At 36.2% G+C, this 16,898-nt stretch overlaps 1 protein-coding gene across 8 annotated transcripts; it reads left to right on the forward strand.

Moving 5' to 3' along the window:
• Positions 1 to 2,257: 2,257 nt before the first annotated feature.
• LOC112697338 (DNA repair protein UVH3) lies at positions 2,258 to 13,942 on the forward strand. 8 transcript variants are annotated; one of them, XM_025750473.3, is made up of 21 exons: positions 2,258 to 2,463; positions 2,576 to 2,826; positions 3,433 to 3,584; positions 3,670 to 3,759; positions 3,853 to 3,967; positions 4,583 to 4,657; positions 5,293 to 5,468; positions 5,550 to 5,673; positions 6,073 to 6,150; positions 6,234 to 6,287; positions 6,767 to 6,951; positions 7,067 to 8,175; positions 8,281 to 8,406; positions 8,491 to 8,762; positions 9,348 to 9,542; positions 9,625 to 9,710; positions 9,989 to 10,241; positions 10,370 to 10,506; positions 11,129 to 11,213; positions 11,638 to 12,201; positions 13,009 to 13,942. In XM_025750473.3, the coding sequence occupies exons 1-21, from the start codon at positions 2,376 to 2,378 to the stop codon at positions 13,708 to 13,710; spliced, it is 4,917 nt and encodes a 1,638-aa protein (XP_025606258.1). In that variant the 5' UTR covers positions 2,258 to 2,375; the 3' UTR covers positions 13,711 to 13,942. The 8 variants fall into 8 exon arrangements, with proteins under 8 accessions (XP_025606258.1, XP_025606257.1, XP_072053624.1 ...); XM_072197523.1 differs by having other exon boundaries at positions 2,263 to 2,463; positions 3,690 to 3,759; XM_072197522.1 differs by having other exon boundaries at positions 2,280 to 2,463; positions 3,678 to 3,759.
• The last annotated feature ends 2,956 nt before the right edge of the window (positions 13,943 to 16,898 follow it).

Genomic DNA, 16,898 nt, shown 5'->3' on the forward strand with positions numbered 1-16,898 from the left:
TAGTAAAATAAATATAAAAAAATTTGTACACATATCAACCATGGCACTTGTCGATTATTGGGATTCCAACTGTTCTCCTTTTATATATTTATTATTAGAGAAAAGGATAAATAGGTCCCTGACCTTTTGCTCCGCGGATATTTTCGTCTCTGAGCATTTAAAAATACTTTTAAATTTCCGACCTTCACAAATCTTGGACAGATGAGTCCCTCCGTCTAATTGCCTCCGTCAGACCCAACGGAAAAGTCTGACGTGGCTGCCGTTCTGATGATGTGGCATGACGGGTTGACATGTGGACTGCTGATTGGAAGGGTACTTTGAAAAATTAGACAAATGAATCCCTGTACCTAAAAACTGCGTCGTTTTAAAGAGAATATCACCTTAACCCTTTCGGCTCTCAGCGGAAATAGCAGACATGGCTTTTCACAAAGAAAAAGGTCCTACCACTATGTACTTTAGAAGACCTGTAAACATAATGCGTAAAGTATAATGTTACTTGCCATTACAATTAATCTATTGGACACTGGGCTTATCTGCTTCTGCGCAAAAGCTTCTCCGGTCTACATTCACTCAGAAGCTACCATCCACAAATAACTGTCCCTAGCACCTTAACTGTCAAATGTTTTAGATCAATTTTGTTTGTGTCAAACAAAAATATTCTAAAGATGAAACAGAGATAACTATGCAGCATCAGAAGCTTATTATGCTATCAATATATGATCAAAATGGAACAGATGAGAACAAAAGACTGAAAAAGAAGTGAATTTAACTCGCTTTAGGTCGACTCTTGGCATTCTCTTCGATATAAATGCAGCTTCCTTTAATATCAATATCAATATCAATATTTCTAAGATGTTCCATACTAAACAACAACAGCTTGCAAGCTTCTGGTAGCTTTCCTCTTTGGCAAAGGAATTGAACCACTTCTTCTATTTTAACACGGTATCCATTCTTATAGTGCAACTCAATAATCTGAAATGCTTTATCTTGCAGTCCAAAGCCAAAAAGGAGCAGTAAATTCTCAGTTGACAGGTTTATATTTTGTCTAATATTTCTCTCCAGCATCATGACAATAAGGGAGGTAGACTCATGAACACAACCTTTTTCCAAAAGTCATGCCAATATAGAATGCAAGGTTTCATTCTCATATAATTCATCAAACAGCTTCAATGCTGCATCATAGTCACCTCTCTGACACAAACTCCGAATTAGAACACTGTACGAGGCTAAATCTGTTGGGACTTGAAGGTTTTTCATGTTTTCAAACACCTTAAATGCTTCATCCAGGTTTCCTGCAGAACAATGTGCATGAATTAATATATTGAAGGTATATATATGTCTCTGGTATGAAAGTCCCATCTCCCATCATTTGGCCCAAAATATCCTTTACCTTGTCCAACTTTTGTGCCTCACATAATCCTTTTATCAGAGTATTGTACGTAATTACATTTGACTTTAGCCCCCTACTAGTCATCTCTTCAAGAAGAAACAATGCTTTATCTACTAGTTGTTTCATACAATACCCTCTAATCAAAAGTTGTGTAAGTCAGAATATCAGAATTCAAATCTTTGCATTTCTTGTTCATACCATTCACTAAGTTATGCGCTATACTAACCTTCCCTGCTTTACACAAGCCATCAACGAGTGTATTATATATAACAACATCCGGATCGCAATCAAAGCTCATCATCTCTTTAAAGAACCAAAACCCTTCTTCAATGTAGGAATTCTTGCAAAACCCTCTGATCAAAATATTCGCGTTGAGAATAGAGCTCCTCACCATTAGTCTCTAGAAAGAACCGCAATCAATTTAAGGATTAGGGTCAAAGCAAAACTACGTAGTTTTTAGCTACAGGGATTCATTTGTCCAATTTTTCAAAATATCCTTCCAGTCAGCAGTCCACATGTTAACCCGTCATGCTACGTCATCAGAACGGTAGCAACGTCTGACTTTTCCGTTGGGTCGCAATTGGACGGAGGGACTCATCTATCCAAGATTTGTGAAGGTCGAGAATTTAAAAGTATTTTTAAATGTTCAAGGACGAAAATATCCGCGAAGTAAAAAGTCAAGACCTATTTGTCATTTTCTCTTATTATTATTATTATTATTATTATTATTATTATTAGATATAAAGGAGATTTGTTTGAGTGAATGAGTGTGTTTGTGATTATGGACTAAACGACGACGCCGTTTCAACAAACGACCGACTCAAAGGATTAACTGTAGTCTTACTATCCCCTTGGCACGTTATCAGTAAAGAAAAAAACAAAATAAATTGATAGTTGAGACTTTTGACACAAATTAATCACGACAGAGGGAAATTGAGACTAAGCAGTAAGAAGAAGCAGAAGCAGAAGCGTCTGCCGCAAGACAATGGGTGTCCACGGTCTCTGGGAACTACTCGCCCCCGTCGGCCGCCGCGTCTCCGTCGAGACCCTCGCCGGAAAAACCCTTGCAGTCGGTACGACCTCGTAAAACCCTGTCTCCTATTTTTCGCTACTTCTTTTTCCCGTTGTTCGCTCCATTATTGAACGAATAAACAACGCCACGACCCTTCGCTCTTTCTTCTGCAGATGCGAGCATATGGATGGTGCAATTTATGAAGGCGATGCGCGATGAGAAGGGCGAAATGGTTCGAAACGCTCACTTGCTGGGCTTCTTTCGTCGAATTTGCAAGCTCTTGTTCCTCAGGACAAAGCCAGCCTTCGTCTTCGACGGCGGAACCCCCGCCCTAAAGCGCCGCACCGTCATCGCCCGCCGCAGGCAGCGTGAGAACGCCCAGGCCAAAGTCCGCAAGACTGCAGAGAAATTACTTCTCAATCACGTAAGGCTTCTAAAAAATTATTATAAAATGCGAGCTTTGATAGTGAAGTCAATTTTTGTTTCCACCCTTGGGCTAAACCACTTTTACTCCCTGCTGTGTAGTGTCGAAGTTATTTGGATCTTGATAGTGATTGTTTTCAGGCTTTGCTATGCCTCAGTTATTGAATCAAATGCTTTTCACCTTGATCCTTTACGGCGTCCTGTATACATTGAGTTTTGCTACGACACTTGAACTCGATTATGTCTCGGCTAGCAAAGTATTGAAATTGAAAATTTAATTACGTTGAAAAAGTTGAAAATATGTAAATTTTTACTTCAAAAAGGTTAAAAATAAGTCATCTCTAATTCTATACAGATGAGGTCCTAGTGTTGGATTGAAATTTTTCCTGATTTTATGCATTACGAATGTCTGAGAATTGTGGCTGAGGCTTGCTGTGTGCTGTGCTTGTAGTTAGTTTAAAATTTAGACACATAAATACAGGTCATTTGTTCTAATGGCTGAGTAGGTAAAGAATTAATGGTGCATTTTGTCTAAGTTACTGGCTTCATGTATTCCGTCACCCTCACCTTCTGTTTTTTCGTTTTCCTTTTCAACTTTGCTCTATAGTTAAAGGCATTGAGGTTGAAAGAAGTTGCTGATGACATTAAGAACCAGAGGCTGCAGCAGAAGAGTGAAGCCAAGGGATGCAAAAAACCTGATCGGATGGACTTTGTCGATAGTGATCCAGGAAAAAGTAACATGAAAGAGATAAATGAAATGTAAGCAACATCTGTTGTTGTAAATCGTTAAAGCTTTCTTTTGTGTGAGGTATACTTGCCTCATTATTTAAAATTATTCATTTAGGTCTTCAGCTAAACTTGCAGCTACAGAGGCAGGAAATTTCTTGCAAGAAGTTGTGTCAAGAAGTCGCAACCAGGAGGAACTTGATGAAATGTAATCCATGTATATAACATATTTACTGAAATGAAGGGGGCAAATCGTGAATGCCACTGTTAAACGTTTTGATGTTTGCATGACTTAATTTAGGTTGGCAGCATCTATATCTGCAGAGGAGAACGGAATACTAGCCGGGAAAGAAGTGCCATCTACTGTACCTAATACTTCAGAGGAGAAATTTGACACAGATGGAGAAATGATACTGGTAAATTTTGCAAATTTAGAAGATGGATTGATTAGAAGTAGCCCTTACTATCATATGACCCATTCTTGATTGTAGCTTGTATTGTACCTTTCGTAGTGTTAGACACTGGAATAAGAAGACAATTTAAAGAAAAGGTACTGCATTATTATTGGTGGGGCCCAACAATGTGTTTGAGAAACCCATGAATCATTTGTATGACACGGGATTTTTAATATTTCCTTGACCTCTTCCAAAACTCATGAAGTGACTAGACCTTCCCTCTTCTGTTTCCAGTCGTATGTAATGACGAAACTTACTTCCCAACATCCTCTATAATAACCTCTAATTGACTATTTGACTTCCCAATCTTCTACTCTCTAGCTACCTCCTTCTCTGATCCTATTTACAGTTTGGCCTTGGGGATTATGTTTTATTGTGGCCCTCTTTGTTTTCTCCTGGCATGAACTTGCTTCATTCCTAAACACCTTTAAAGTAAATATCAGAGCTATAATGGGGAATAAGGCCATATTTGTTCTTCTATATTAGTTGTGACATCCTAAAGTGGTATATTTGTCAATGTTTATCCTTCTGCACTTCTTGCTGTCTCATCTATATTTTCTTTTTCTTCTCTTGCAGCCTTGTGACAATGAAGTAGATTTAGCTGTTTTAGCTGCTTTACCACAGTCGATGCAACTTGATATTCTTGCACAGGTCAGTTTTTTTACATATATTTAGGATGATGATACAAGGAAGGAGGAAAAATGATCCTCCCAACAAAAAATTAAAACAAAAGATTAGTAAATTGTAGCTTTCCAATCTCTCAACATGTTTGAGGGAAGTCCTCTAAAGAGATAATGAGCTTTACACCATATAGAGGCCAGTGTCTAATTGTACCTTAAAAATGAATTATCTGAAAACTAAAATTAGAGGTACGAGAATTGCACATGCTCAAATACTCCTGAAAGTGGCATATACTGCCCAATGCCACAAAGATTTGCTTCTTACCTGCTACCAAATTTTGTGAACCTTGTAAATAGAACTTATCTAAGGATGCTCACCCAAGAATCTTTTTGAAGATGCTAAAGTATCCAGAGAGTTAGCCATTGAAAAACATTTTGGATGATATTCTTTACAGCTTGTATTTTTATAGTTTTTCTTATTTATTATATTGCAATGAAGGAACTGATAAAACATTTCAAAGATTATTCTCTCGTAGAATGTGTGTGCTTGTGCACTCTATCTTGAAAATATCATCTTCCTTTTACTTGCTTGTGTCATTTTTTCTTTTTATGTATTGTATTTCATCAGGTTTAAATGTAACCTTTCAGCATTTATGCTTGTAACAGCTTAAAGGAAAGAAAACAAAAGCACCAGTGGAAGATGAACTGCTGAACCAATGTGAGGTCAATGATAGGGGCAAGGGTAAGGGGATTCTGTTTAGAGAAAGTGACTTGGGTGGTTGTAGCTCAAAATGTGACAATGTGATATCAACAAATGACAATCAAGACAAAATTGATGAAATGTAAGCTGCATGATTTGTCAAAATTTTGACACAGTAGCATTTTAGCTTGGTTATAAAGTATTTTGTCTTGGAGTTTATTAGGTTAGCAGCCTCTATTGCTGGGGAGGGCATTGCAAAGTCTATGAGTAATGCATCAACTTTTTTTGAGGCTTCAGCCATTGAGGAAGAGGATGGTGACTATGATGAAGATGAAGAGATGATACTGGTCAGCTTATATTTCTATGCGTCAATTATGATATTTCATGTGTGTGTTTTATTCTCATAGTTCAGGCAACTGCTCTTAGTACCTAATTTGGCAATGTTAACATATCCACAAGGATTTAAAACTTCACGCACGCACAAGTGAAGAAGCTGTTCCTAAAAATCTAGTGATGTTTGGGGAAAAAAATAAAGATTGCTAGCTAAAGAATAGTTTTAAGTGAATGCACTACTTAACAATAACTTCTAAGTGGATCCATCCAAACATAAATTGATTTTCATATATTTGATTATTTAAAAAAGTTATGTTGATAATTAATTATTAAAATAATTTGAATCTCGGTTTCCAAGCGCATACTAAGAGTAACGTTTGTGTGAATCATATGCTTGGATGTCGTTTTTGCAGCCTGCAATGCATGGTGAAGTTGATCCAGCTGTTCTGGCCTCTTTACCTCCATCAATGCAACTGGATCTCCTAGTTCAGGTAATTGAGCTCATAAAGTATTGTCTATAGCCTAAGTACCGTTACATTAATTCTGATGTCGTTGTTGAATAATTATTCTGCAGATAAGAGAGCGATTAATTGCAGAGAATCGACAAAAGTATCAAAAAGTAAAGAAGGTTGGTAAAAGAATTCATATTTATTTTTTCATGCATTGAAATAAATGTAAATGCCCATGTCTAAAATTAAAGTTGCAATTGTCATGAATAGTGCTGTGTACTTTTAGACACTGATCCTGTTCGACTTATGTCGGTATGTTGAGTAAAATGTGGCTACTGTTTGATTGGAGACCTGGTATTATTTAGGGTTGGATTCGGTTTGGACTGATTTTGAAGCAGATAATCGCATATGGGCATAGTGCAAGTGCCTGATGGGGTGATTTTATTTTCTGCCTATAGCAACTGTTGTTAACTCTTTTCATTTTGGTAGAATCCCACATTGCCTAGAGATAAGTCCTAGATGGCCTTTGTAAGAGCTTGTACATTCGTCACCTCATGAGCTAACTTTCTGGAGTTTAGTTAGGCTTACTCAATTCCAGTAGAAGTAACTTTCCTCATTACCATGTGCTTAATGTATGTGATCTGACTGGCCCTTTCAGGATCCTGCAAAATTTTCTGAGCTACAAATAGAAGCTTACCTTAAAACAGTTGCTTTTCGACGAGAGATAGATGAAGTGCAAAAAGCTGCTGCTGGAAGAGGAGTAGGGGGTATCCAAACTTCACGGATTGCATCTGAAGCCAACAGGGAGTACATATTCTCATCATCTTTTACTGGTGACAAACAGTGAGTAATCTTATTTTCAGTATTTGGTAGTGCTTCTCCTATGAATTGAATATGATGTCTGGTGGAGTTTTCATGTAAAGAACTTCCTTAATCTTTGCATTCTTAAATATCACAGAGAACTTGCATCAAGCAGAGCAGAGAAAAATGATGATGCTCATCGTAAGGCTCAAGGAACACATCCTGTGGAGAATCTTGCTAATATTATTGCATCAGCTGGTTCTAATACTACAAGTGGATTGGTTTGCAATGAACCTAGTGAATCTGTTGATGAAAGAATTCAGACCTTCCTAGATGAGAGGGGTCAATTTCGAGTTAGCAGATCAAGAGCTATGGGGATGCGTATGACCCGAGATTTGCAAAGAAATTTGGACTTAATGAAGGAGATTGAGCTGGAAAGAACACATATCAACAAGGCTTCAAATATTGATGCAATTTTGAGTGCAGAGAATAATGGTCCATCAAAAAGTTCTGGGACCAATTCTGTTGGTAAATTAAAAACTATGAATGTTGATCTAGTTGGTGAGTGTGTGCAAAATGAGCAATCTGTCTTTGACAAAGATACTTCTATAGAGGTATCCTTTGAATACGATAGCAAGAATGCACTCATTGATGCTGAAGATGAAATATTTGCTAATTTAGTAGGAGGAAATTCGGGGACAGTATTTCATGCTGATGGTACTCCAGCAAAAGAACATCCTTCTAATTCAGATTCAGATTGTGACTGGGAGGAAGGAATTGTTGAAGGGAAGAATACCTTCATTCCTGGAAATAATAAAGTGGAATGGAATTCTTCTGTTGCTGAAGGGGATAATAATGATGAGAGTGAAGTAGAATGGGAGGAAGGAGATTGTGATGGTGATAAAAGTACCATATGTTGCCCATCTGAGACTGGGAAAAAGCCAACTCGAGGTCAATTGGAGGAGGAGTCTAATTTGCAGGAAGCAATTAGGAGAAGTCTTGAGACTATAGGAGATGGAGAGCTTAAGCACCTATCATCTGTAGATGAGCATTCAAATGCTGATGAGAAAAAATTGGATTCCCATGGTGATTATTTGGATGTTTCTGGTGCAATGAATTTAAATGATGAAGATGCATTTCTGAAGATAAAAAATAGTATGGCTGTTTCATCTTCTCCAAGGGAAGATGGTTCTAAACAAAATATATTTCATGGAAATGTGGATGCCGATGGTTATGTCAACTCCCAAACTTCTGATTTTCCTAGGGGTCAGTCAAAGTCATATGTAGCATCTATTTCTAGTAACCTGGATATATTGATTGAAAAGCCTAATGTACTGAATAGATGCTCTCATTCTGAATATTCGACTTCAGATGCAAATATGATGAAGGACAATGACCATATGGCTGCAGAACAACTGTTGGATAAACATTGTGATGATACTAAGGTGTCTTCCGATGGCAAAAATGTTTCCAAGGATAATCCACTTGGTTCCACTGGTAAGGAGAAACCTAACTATAATAATGAATCTCAGCCATTGATTAATTCTGATGATAATACCAAGTTTGCCACTCCTTTGACAGAATCATCCTTGAAGGGATCAACAGAAAATGTTGATATTGGGCCAAAGTTAGCTGCAGTGGACAATGATGGAAGCTTCAGAGGAGAAAGAAATATTGATCTTGTGAAAAATGCAGTTAACACCTCAGGAGATTTTCCAGCACATGTAGACGAGGTTAGATTGGAGGAGGAAATACGAATACTTGGTCAAGAATATATAAACCTTGAAAATGAGCAGAAGAAACTTGAAAGAAATGCAGAATCTGTCAATAGTGAATTGTTCACAGAATGTCAGGTGTGTACTGAAACTTATGCATACAAGAGCAATATATTTTCATGACTTGAATATTGCTTTGTCAAAATGGCTACTGTTGTGTTTTCCACTCTTCACTTAAATTTGGTATTCTGCTATGGACTCAGATATCCACTAAACTCTTGAATGATGATTTTGGTGTAAACTGTGTATAACGTATCACTGAGGTATAATTTGTATTTTGTACTTTTGTATTTGCATCTTGTGGTGCAATTTGATATACACACTTTTTGTATTCTTTTATCAATTTCTAGTCTCTTTGAACTCCCTGCATGGTTTGTTGAATTATAATGCTAGAGGCTAAACATCAGTTTAATGTGTTTCCTTTTTGATGCTATTCAAACACCATTTCATCAATGCAGGTAAGTACATTAATTGGTCATGGCTTTATACTTTGTATATAATTGTTAAAATGTTTATTGATATGATAATTTAATTAAGTTATGATCATCAATATCGAGTTTAATATTTGCTTCTCCTCTCATTTTGTTTTCCCATTCCGTATATGTGTATCTTTCTCCAAGTTTCTTGTGATCTCTTATGACTATAAAGAATATGTTATTGTAGGAATTACTGCAAATGTTTGGTTTGCCATATATTATTGCCCCAATGGAAGCTGAGGCACAGTGTGCTTTCTTGGAAACTGCAAAACTGGTTGATGGTGTTATAACTGATGATTCTGACGTCCTTCTATTTGGAGCTCGTAATGTTTACAAGAATATATTTGATGATCGCAAATATGTAGAGACATACTTCATGGAGGTATGGATTTATGCAGTGCTCTTAAATAAACTTATATTGCAAACAATCTTATTTTAACGTTTTTTTATCATTTCTGGTTCAGGACATTGAGAAGGAACTTGGATTGAGCAGGGAAAAATTAGTACGCATGGCACTACTACTTGGGAGTGATTATACCGAAGGTGTAAGGTATGACAACCAGAACCTTGCCATTTCTAGAGCATAGTTATGCCTAGTTGTTGCAGTGCCTTCATGAGATGTTTTTAAAGGTCTATATTTGATTTGTTTCTATTATTTACTTCATATTAGAGTGAGAAGTACTAGATGATACTACAGAAAAAAAAAAAAAATTTATGATACTTTATGTATAGATATCCCTTGTATCTTGTAGTAGGTTTTCGGCGACGTGCTTGGTGTAGATTCCACTTTTTTGCAGTTTACCAGATCAGTGTTTAATGTTAATGTAGTGGCATTGGGATTGTCAATGCTATTGAGGTTGTGAATGCGTTCCCTGAGAAAGATGGCCTCTTGAAATTCCGCCAGTGGGTTGAATCACCAGATCCCACCATTCTTGGATGGTTGAATACAAAAGGTGGATCAACTACAAGAAAGAAAGGATCAAAAGAGACTTCGTCGGATCAAATTAATAGTCATATTAAGGAACAAGAGGATTCGCTGGATTGTGACCAAGAAATTAAGCAAACCTTTTTTGAGAAACATGTAATTGATTTCCTGCTTACATGGTTTTTTGGTTTAAATAATATATTGAAGGACAATTTCACTTTTAATGTTTTGACTTTGTATGGGAGTATGTGACTATTTTCATCTTCTTCTTTTGTTTTAAATAGAGAAATGTTAGCAAGAATTGGCATATTCCATCTTCTTTTCCAAGTGAAACAGTTATATCTGCTTATTATTCTCCACAAGTTGACAAGTCAACCGAGCCTTTCACCTGGGGAAAGCCAGATCATCTTGTTCTTCGAAAGTAAGTTTATATTCCTTATTGCTATACCTCTTACATCATCCAAATGAGCATTTGTTTCACTGCTGATTATATATGACTTTGGATGAGCCTTGAAAGGAGAGTATATGATAGAATAATATCTCATTTTTTATCATTCTGAGCTATTAACAGTACTTTCCTTCAAATGTTAACAATTTCAAGAGGGTGTTTTGGTGTATTTTTCACATGCCCATTAGCCTGTTGAGCTCCCCTAAAGAAAGGGCTATTCTTTATTTTATTTCTCCTTACAGATAAAATGCTTAATTCTGGCTGTGTATTCAGGGGAATTCAGATTGTTTGATGGGACATCAGGCTTTATGTTAAGATTTTTTTTTTTCTTCTTTTTTTGGTCTACTACCTGTTATTTCTGCGATATGGAGTTCAATCGTCAATACTTTGTGTGATGCTTTGGCATGAGGGCACTACAGTAGTCTTCACAGAAATTGCGTGTGTGTGTGTTTATCAATTCACTCTGAATATGATTATTCTAGATCGTAACTTTTGAGATTACGAATATTATATGGATCAGGCATTCTGAGAGTGCTAAGTTATTTCGAATATGCATTGTGTATTCCTTGAATTCTGAGTTCTGTTCTCTATACAGATTGTGCTGGGAGAAATTTGGGTGGACTAGCCAGAAAGCAGATGAATTACTATTACCTGTTTTAAAGGAATATAACAAACATGAGGTTAGAGGCTTGCATTGACACCCCGTCCTCTTCTCTTTCCCTTTTTCCTCATCTATTCTAGGTTCTCCATGGTTGCCGAGACTAAATTGTTATTTGGGTAGTTTTATTAATATGTGTCATAGCATATCATATGTTAAGCCACAAAAGATAAAAGTGCTATAAAATGAGTAAGACAAGGTAATAAAGATGCAAAAGCATTTTAGTATTTTTCTCTTCAATTCAATTGAGTACTTAATATTATGAATTTTTTTCCTTTTGCATGTGTCATTAGGCCACACATAAAGAAAACTCCTTTCATTTTCTTTGTAATAAAGGATGACACTAATTGGCCATTAAAGGCAAGCGACCTAATTATCAATTATCTATTGTCATGTTTATATTCCGTCTTATAGATACCTTATATTAGTTGAACCTTTTAATACAGACTCAACTGCGTTTGGAAGCGTTTTATAGTTTCAATGAACGATTTGCAAAAATTCGTAGCAAGAGAATTAAGAAAGCTGTAAAAGGGATTACTGGTAAGCAGCCTTCAGAATTGAAGGATGATTTCAACAGTGGCAAGAGTAGGAGAGGAAATCATCTAGAATCTGAGGACAAAAATTTTGAGAATCTAAAGGCGACAAAGGAAAGTCTTGAAAGTTTGAAGAAACCTAAAGTGAAAGAATCAAGGAAAAGGAAGAATGATGGGGACATTCTTGGGAAGGCAATGTCAAAGAGAAAGACAATCATTGATGGTCCTTCTTCAGCTTCTGGTATGTCTGCAGTGGAGAATTTACAGCCGGGTACCGAGTCTGAAAAAGACCAAAGTGATAGTAATCCATTGATTTCAAATAGAAGTGGGAGGGGCAGAGGAAGAGGCAGAAGTTTGGCAGTAAAACATGGAAGGAAAAAGGAAAGTCTCATTTATCAATCATCTGGAACGTCATCTTCCAGTAGTGACACTGATGATCATGTTGATATGTCAAAAGTTCCTCAAGAGGTTCGAAGGGTAAGATTCATGCTCGCCCTTCAAATTTATGATATACAAATATATTCTTGATTGTTCATTCTGAGTTATTTCTTTGTTGGAGGCCTTATAGTTAATTATTAGTTAAACGTAAAAAAAAGAAAAAATAATTATGCTTTGGTGCTTCTAAATCCTGTGATGCCTGTAACCAGATTGTTAGCTGGGCCTGGTGGTAGATGAAAATGACCAAGAAAGGAACTCTACAAACCTTGATGGAACTTGATTTGAATAAATTGTCAATATCTATCTTAATTTGGTTCTAGATGTTATTGTTTCCATTTGGCCATTTTAATTCTTCTGATAATGTTAGAATCTTTCCTTAGGTGATTTAAGCATATGTGGAGGTCTTTAAAGACATAGAGTTGAATAGAGACAGAGATAAAGAGAGAAATGGAAAAACCATAGGTAAAATTATAAAAAAAAAATGCTTTAGGCTTTAGTGGTTTGAATGGAAACATTATTTACAGCATGACATTGAATCAGTTGATTCATCTAGCTGACTCCACAACCCACTAGTAGTGTAGTGGTGAGGGGTTTGAATAGTATGCATGAGGTTGTTCAAACTTTGTTGTCAATATTCCTAAAATACTTGGCCAACTTCGCGGGACGCGGCATAATTGCTGTTATTTCTTCAACATATCTTGGTTTCATCTACAAAATGAAAGACACTTCTATTTTATGGAAAGTAAAGTGAAAAGAGTCTTCTATTTAAGCGATACTCTTAGGTTTTTAATGTGATTTAATCAAATGGAATTAAAAGGTCCCACTTACATTTTGTGCAATTTACAGTCCTCACGTTCCAGAAAACCTGTCAATTATTCACTTGAGAACCCAGAAGATGAAGAACTCAATGAGTCATTTGATACGAGGAATCAATCATCCTTGTGTGAAGATCCATTAGAAGAAAATTTATCTGATATTCCTGGTGCATGTGGGGATTCTGCAACTGGTTTAAGCAGAGGTAAAGAGAGTGATATGATAAGTAGTGCTCCAACCAGGAACTTCCCTAGAGACGATCTTGGGTCGGAAGGTCAATTTTTCACGGATGCTGATGAAACTACTCATCCAGATCCAGGAATTGGTGATGGTGATATTACTGTTAATGCTGACTCTTGTGATGACTACCTTAAACTAGGAGGTGGTTTTTGTTTAGATGATAGTGATGAACCTAGCAATCAGAATGCAGTTGATAGTGTCACTGCTGATACTGAAGGATTTCTGCACTGTTCTGTTATGATGGATGAGACTGACCATCATAAAAATGGTTCTGAGATATTATTTTCAGGCACCGATAATGCTCGCAGCGAGATGCAAGAGGGACGCAATGCCTACAATGTTGACAACGAGCCAAATGATAACCTTCCAAATGTTAGTGCCAATGATCAAAATCAAATGGGGGTCTCTGTACCTGAGAATGTTAATCATAATAATGGAAACTACAATGGGGCATTTAGTGCAATGCCATTTTTGAGGAAAAGAAGGAAGAAGTAGAATCTTTCTAGCTTTGGATGTCGTAGGTTTTTGTAAATATTTCTAGATGACCTACTATATTACATTTTACCCTCCAAGTTGTTCCTTTTAAATTATTTATGTTCTATTTTACTTGCTGGGGAAGAGTTCTTGAAAACGCTGGCTTCATATCTCATGCCTCTTATGTTATGCCGAAAGTTATTGCTATTTAATTTATGTCATCATCGCCAGGGAATGGGCAGTGCTTTATGAACCCCATTGTTTCAACCACTATAAGTCACTACAAATGTGATTATAAATGTGAATTTCATTTGATCTTGATTATTAACGTGATTTGATTATAATAAGTTGTAAGCATTGGAATACTGGAATGCAGTGAATTGAAGTTGCATTTGCGTAGTATATGCTTATCAGTCCAATCCACCATTTGATTTTCTATTTGGTTTCAGATTTAATACATTCAACAAGACACATTTTATAAATAATAAAAAGAAAACAGCTGATTAATATACTATTTTTTTGACATTCTATTAATTTTTATACACATACATATATATGAATTAGTATAATTTACGCTTATATTTATAGGTTGACAAAGAGTTTGAGTACATGAGCTACTATATTTTGCATCTCTTCTATGAGCGTGGGCTATATGTATTATTTAAGAAAAAAATATTGGCTACCGATGAGAGTCAAAAGTATAAAAATGATTTTGGATTGATATCAAATAAAATTTTATAGATGATATTTACAATATATAAGTTACTAATCTAACGATAGGTTTTATAAATAAAAAAATGCTAGAGAATCATTAAAATTTATTGTTTTTGGTCATTACTTATCTATTAATATTTAAAAATATAGAATAAAATATGCTGTTGAATTACTATTTTATTAGACTAAAAAATTTGAGTTAATAACTAAATGATGACAAAAAATAATAAATTTTAATGGTCTTCTAATATTTTTACAATAAAAGCTACACCTATGAAAAAAATTGTTGAATAGTATCAAATTTAGTTAAGTTTATATTGGTTTTATTTTAGAGTTTAATTTTAATGTACTGACACAGTGTATAATCACATTCTTTTTTTTTTTTTTTATGAACATTCATGTAACTAATATGAAAGATAATTAATTTAACTACGAACAATGCATAAAAATAAATTCTTGTTTTATCCTATATAGTTACTGATATATAAGTTGATATCAATTAACACTGGGGTAAGTGCAAAAAACATACTGTGCCTAATTGGGCCAGTGGCCACCACCTTTTGGTGACACTTTTTATTTTAAAAATTTATGAAATGAAAAATACAAACAAAAAAAACTTTTGTGAAATATATTTTTGTTTTTTTGGTATATTGATAATTAAAAATAAAAATTAACTTCTAAAATGAAAATACGGCAAAATCATATTTTTGTTTTTTAGTATACCAAAAACAAGTCATAAAATTTTTTTTCTTCTTCGTACATCTTTTCATTCGCAACCAGTATCTTTCTTACACCACCATGAGAGGTGACTTTGTCCGTGGAGGACATTCACGGTCTCATGACCCAAGAGATATGGAACCGCGAGATACAGAGCTCCTTCAGAGATATGGAAAGAAGGTCCGCAAGATTGGAGAAAGTGAGGCTTTCTCAGGGGAGATATCCTTAGTGCCGAGAGAGGAAGATTGGATGATTGGAGAGCTAGAGAGTGGAGTGGAAGGCCGAGCAACAACAAGATCCTTCAGAGATGCAGTGAAAGGGGGGAAAAGACCAGTGGGAGAGATGGAAGATGATAGCTTTTTCTCTTCAGACGAAGAACCTGGAGAGAAGACAAAAGAGATGGAAAAAGACCAAACCAACGATAGCAGCTATGGAAAAAAAAGCCATGAGCCCTCTCCTGAAATACGAGTAGAGAAGGTAAATGGTATTTATAATTTTATTATTAATGATGCTGGACTTAAATCACTGAGACATCAATGGTGGGATACATTGATTGTCAAATTGCTTGGAAGAAAAATTTCACTGCCAGTACTAAGCAGACGATTAGAGGCTATGTGGGAAAAACAGGGCTCTATTGAGGTGATAGACCTTGGCAACGAATTTTTTATTGTGAAATTCTTCTCACAAGAGGATTTAGATTTTGCCCTGACAAGTGGTCCATGGAAAATCTTTGATCATTATTTAGCCATTAGGTTCTGGAAACCAAACTTTAACCCAATGGAAGCAACCATAGATAGTATAGCTGCATGGGTTAGGCTTCCGGGTTTGGCTATTGAATATTATGAGGAGGAGATGCTGAAAAGGATTGGCAACATTCTGGGAAAAACTATGAGAGTGGACACAAATACAGCAGATAAGAGCAGAGGCAAATTTGCAAGACTTTGTGTTGAACTTGATCTGACAGAACCCCTTGTCTCACAATATTCTATTAATGGAATCAGATATTTGGTTGAATATGAAGGTCTCCACAGCATCTGTTTCCAATGTGGATTAGTAGGACATGATAGTAATAGCTGCCCTCGGAAAGTTGTTGCGAACGGGGCCTCAGGGGCAGTAGCCATGGCGGAAAAGGAGTCGGATGTTGGAGAGAAGCAGGTTCCACAAAATGACAAAAATGAAGAGGGTAATAATGGAAAAAACAATAATAGCAAGGGTAAAAAGGTAATGGAAGAGGAAGACAGTGCGTACGGACCATGGATGATGGTGCAGAGGACAAATCGTGGCAAAAAAGCAGGAAAAGTCCAGCCTGGAGAAGGTAGTGGAGGTGCCCAAAATGCAATTTTGAAGATTCAGAATCAAGAAAAAGGTACTAGGTTTGCTATTCTCAGTGCTGCAGAAGAAGAGAATCATATCATTGAAGAAGGTTCTACACCACATCAGCAATCTATGGAGAAGGACACTAACTTTAGTAAAGGAAACCAGCCCAACACATCAATTGACAAAAAACAAAGCAGAAGAAAAAATGCTACTGACGTGGTTAATCCAAAGAACAAAACCAGTACTCCCAGCCCAATAAGACCCAGCCCACTAAGCAGCAACCAAAACAGGCAGAGACAAGTATACCACAGCCCAACCCAAGTCCAATCCCTAAGATACCAAATTTGAACAAGACTGAAACCCAAATTGGGGCGAGCAAAACACAAAATGAATCCCAACAGACCAAATCCAACGAAGCACCCAGTGACCAAAACATGAACCCCACAAATAAGAATAACAGT

Source organism: Arachis hypogaea, chromosome 6 (assembly GCF_003086295.3).
Source record: "Arachis hypogaea cultivar Tifrunner chromosome 6, arahy.Tifrunner.gnm2.J5K5, whole genome shotgun sequence".
In the NCBI taxonomy this organism is placed as follows: domain Eukaryota; kingdom Viridiplantae; phylum Streptophyta; class Magnoliopsida; order Fabales; family Fabaceae; genus Arachis; species Arachis hypogaea.

Bases quoted from the DNA above. Each gene is read 5' to 3' on its own strand.
- LOC112697338 (XM_025750472.3), top strand. From the start codon at position 2,376: ATGGGTGTCCACGGTCTCTGGGAACTACTCGCCCCCGTCGGCCGCCGC. The intron at 8,407-8,490 runs GTAAGGAGAAAC...CTCCTTTGACAG, and splicing joins TAATCCACTTGGTTCCACTG to AATCATCCTTGAAGGGATCA. The intron at 10,242-10,369 runs GTAATTGATTTC...TGTTTTAAATAG, and splicing joins AAACCTTTTTTGAGAAACAT to AGAAATGTTAGCAAGAATTG.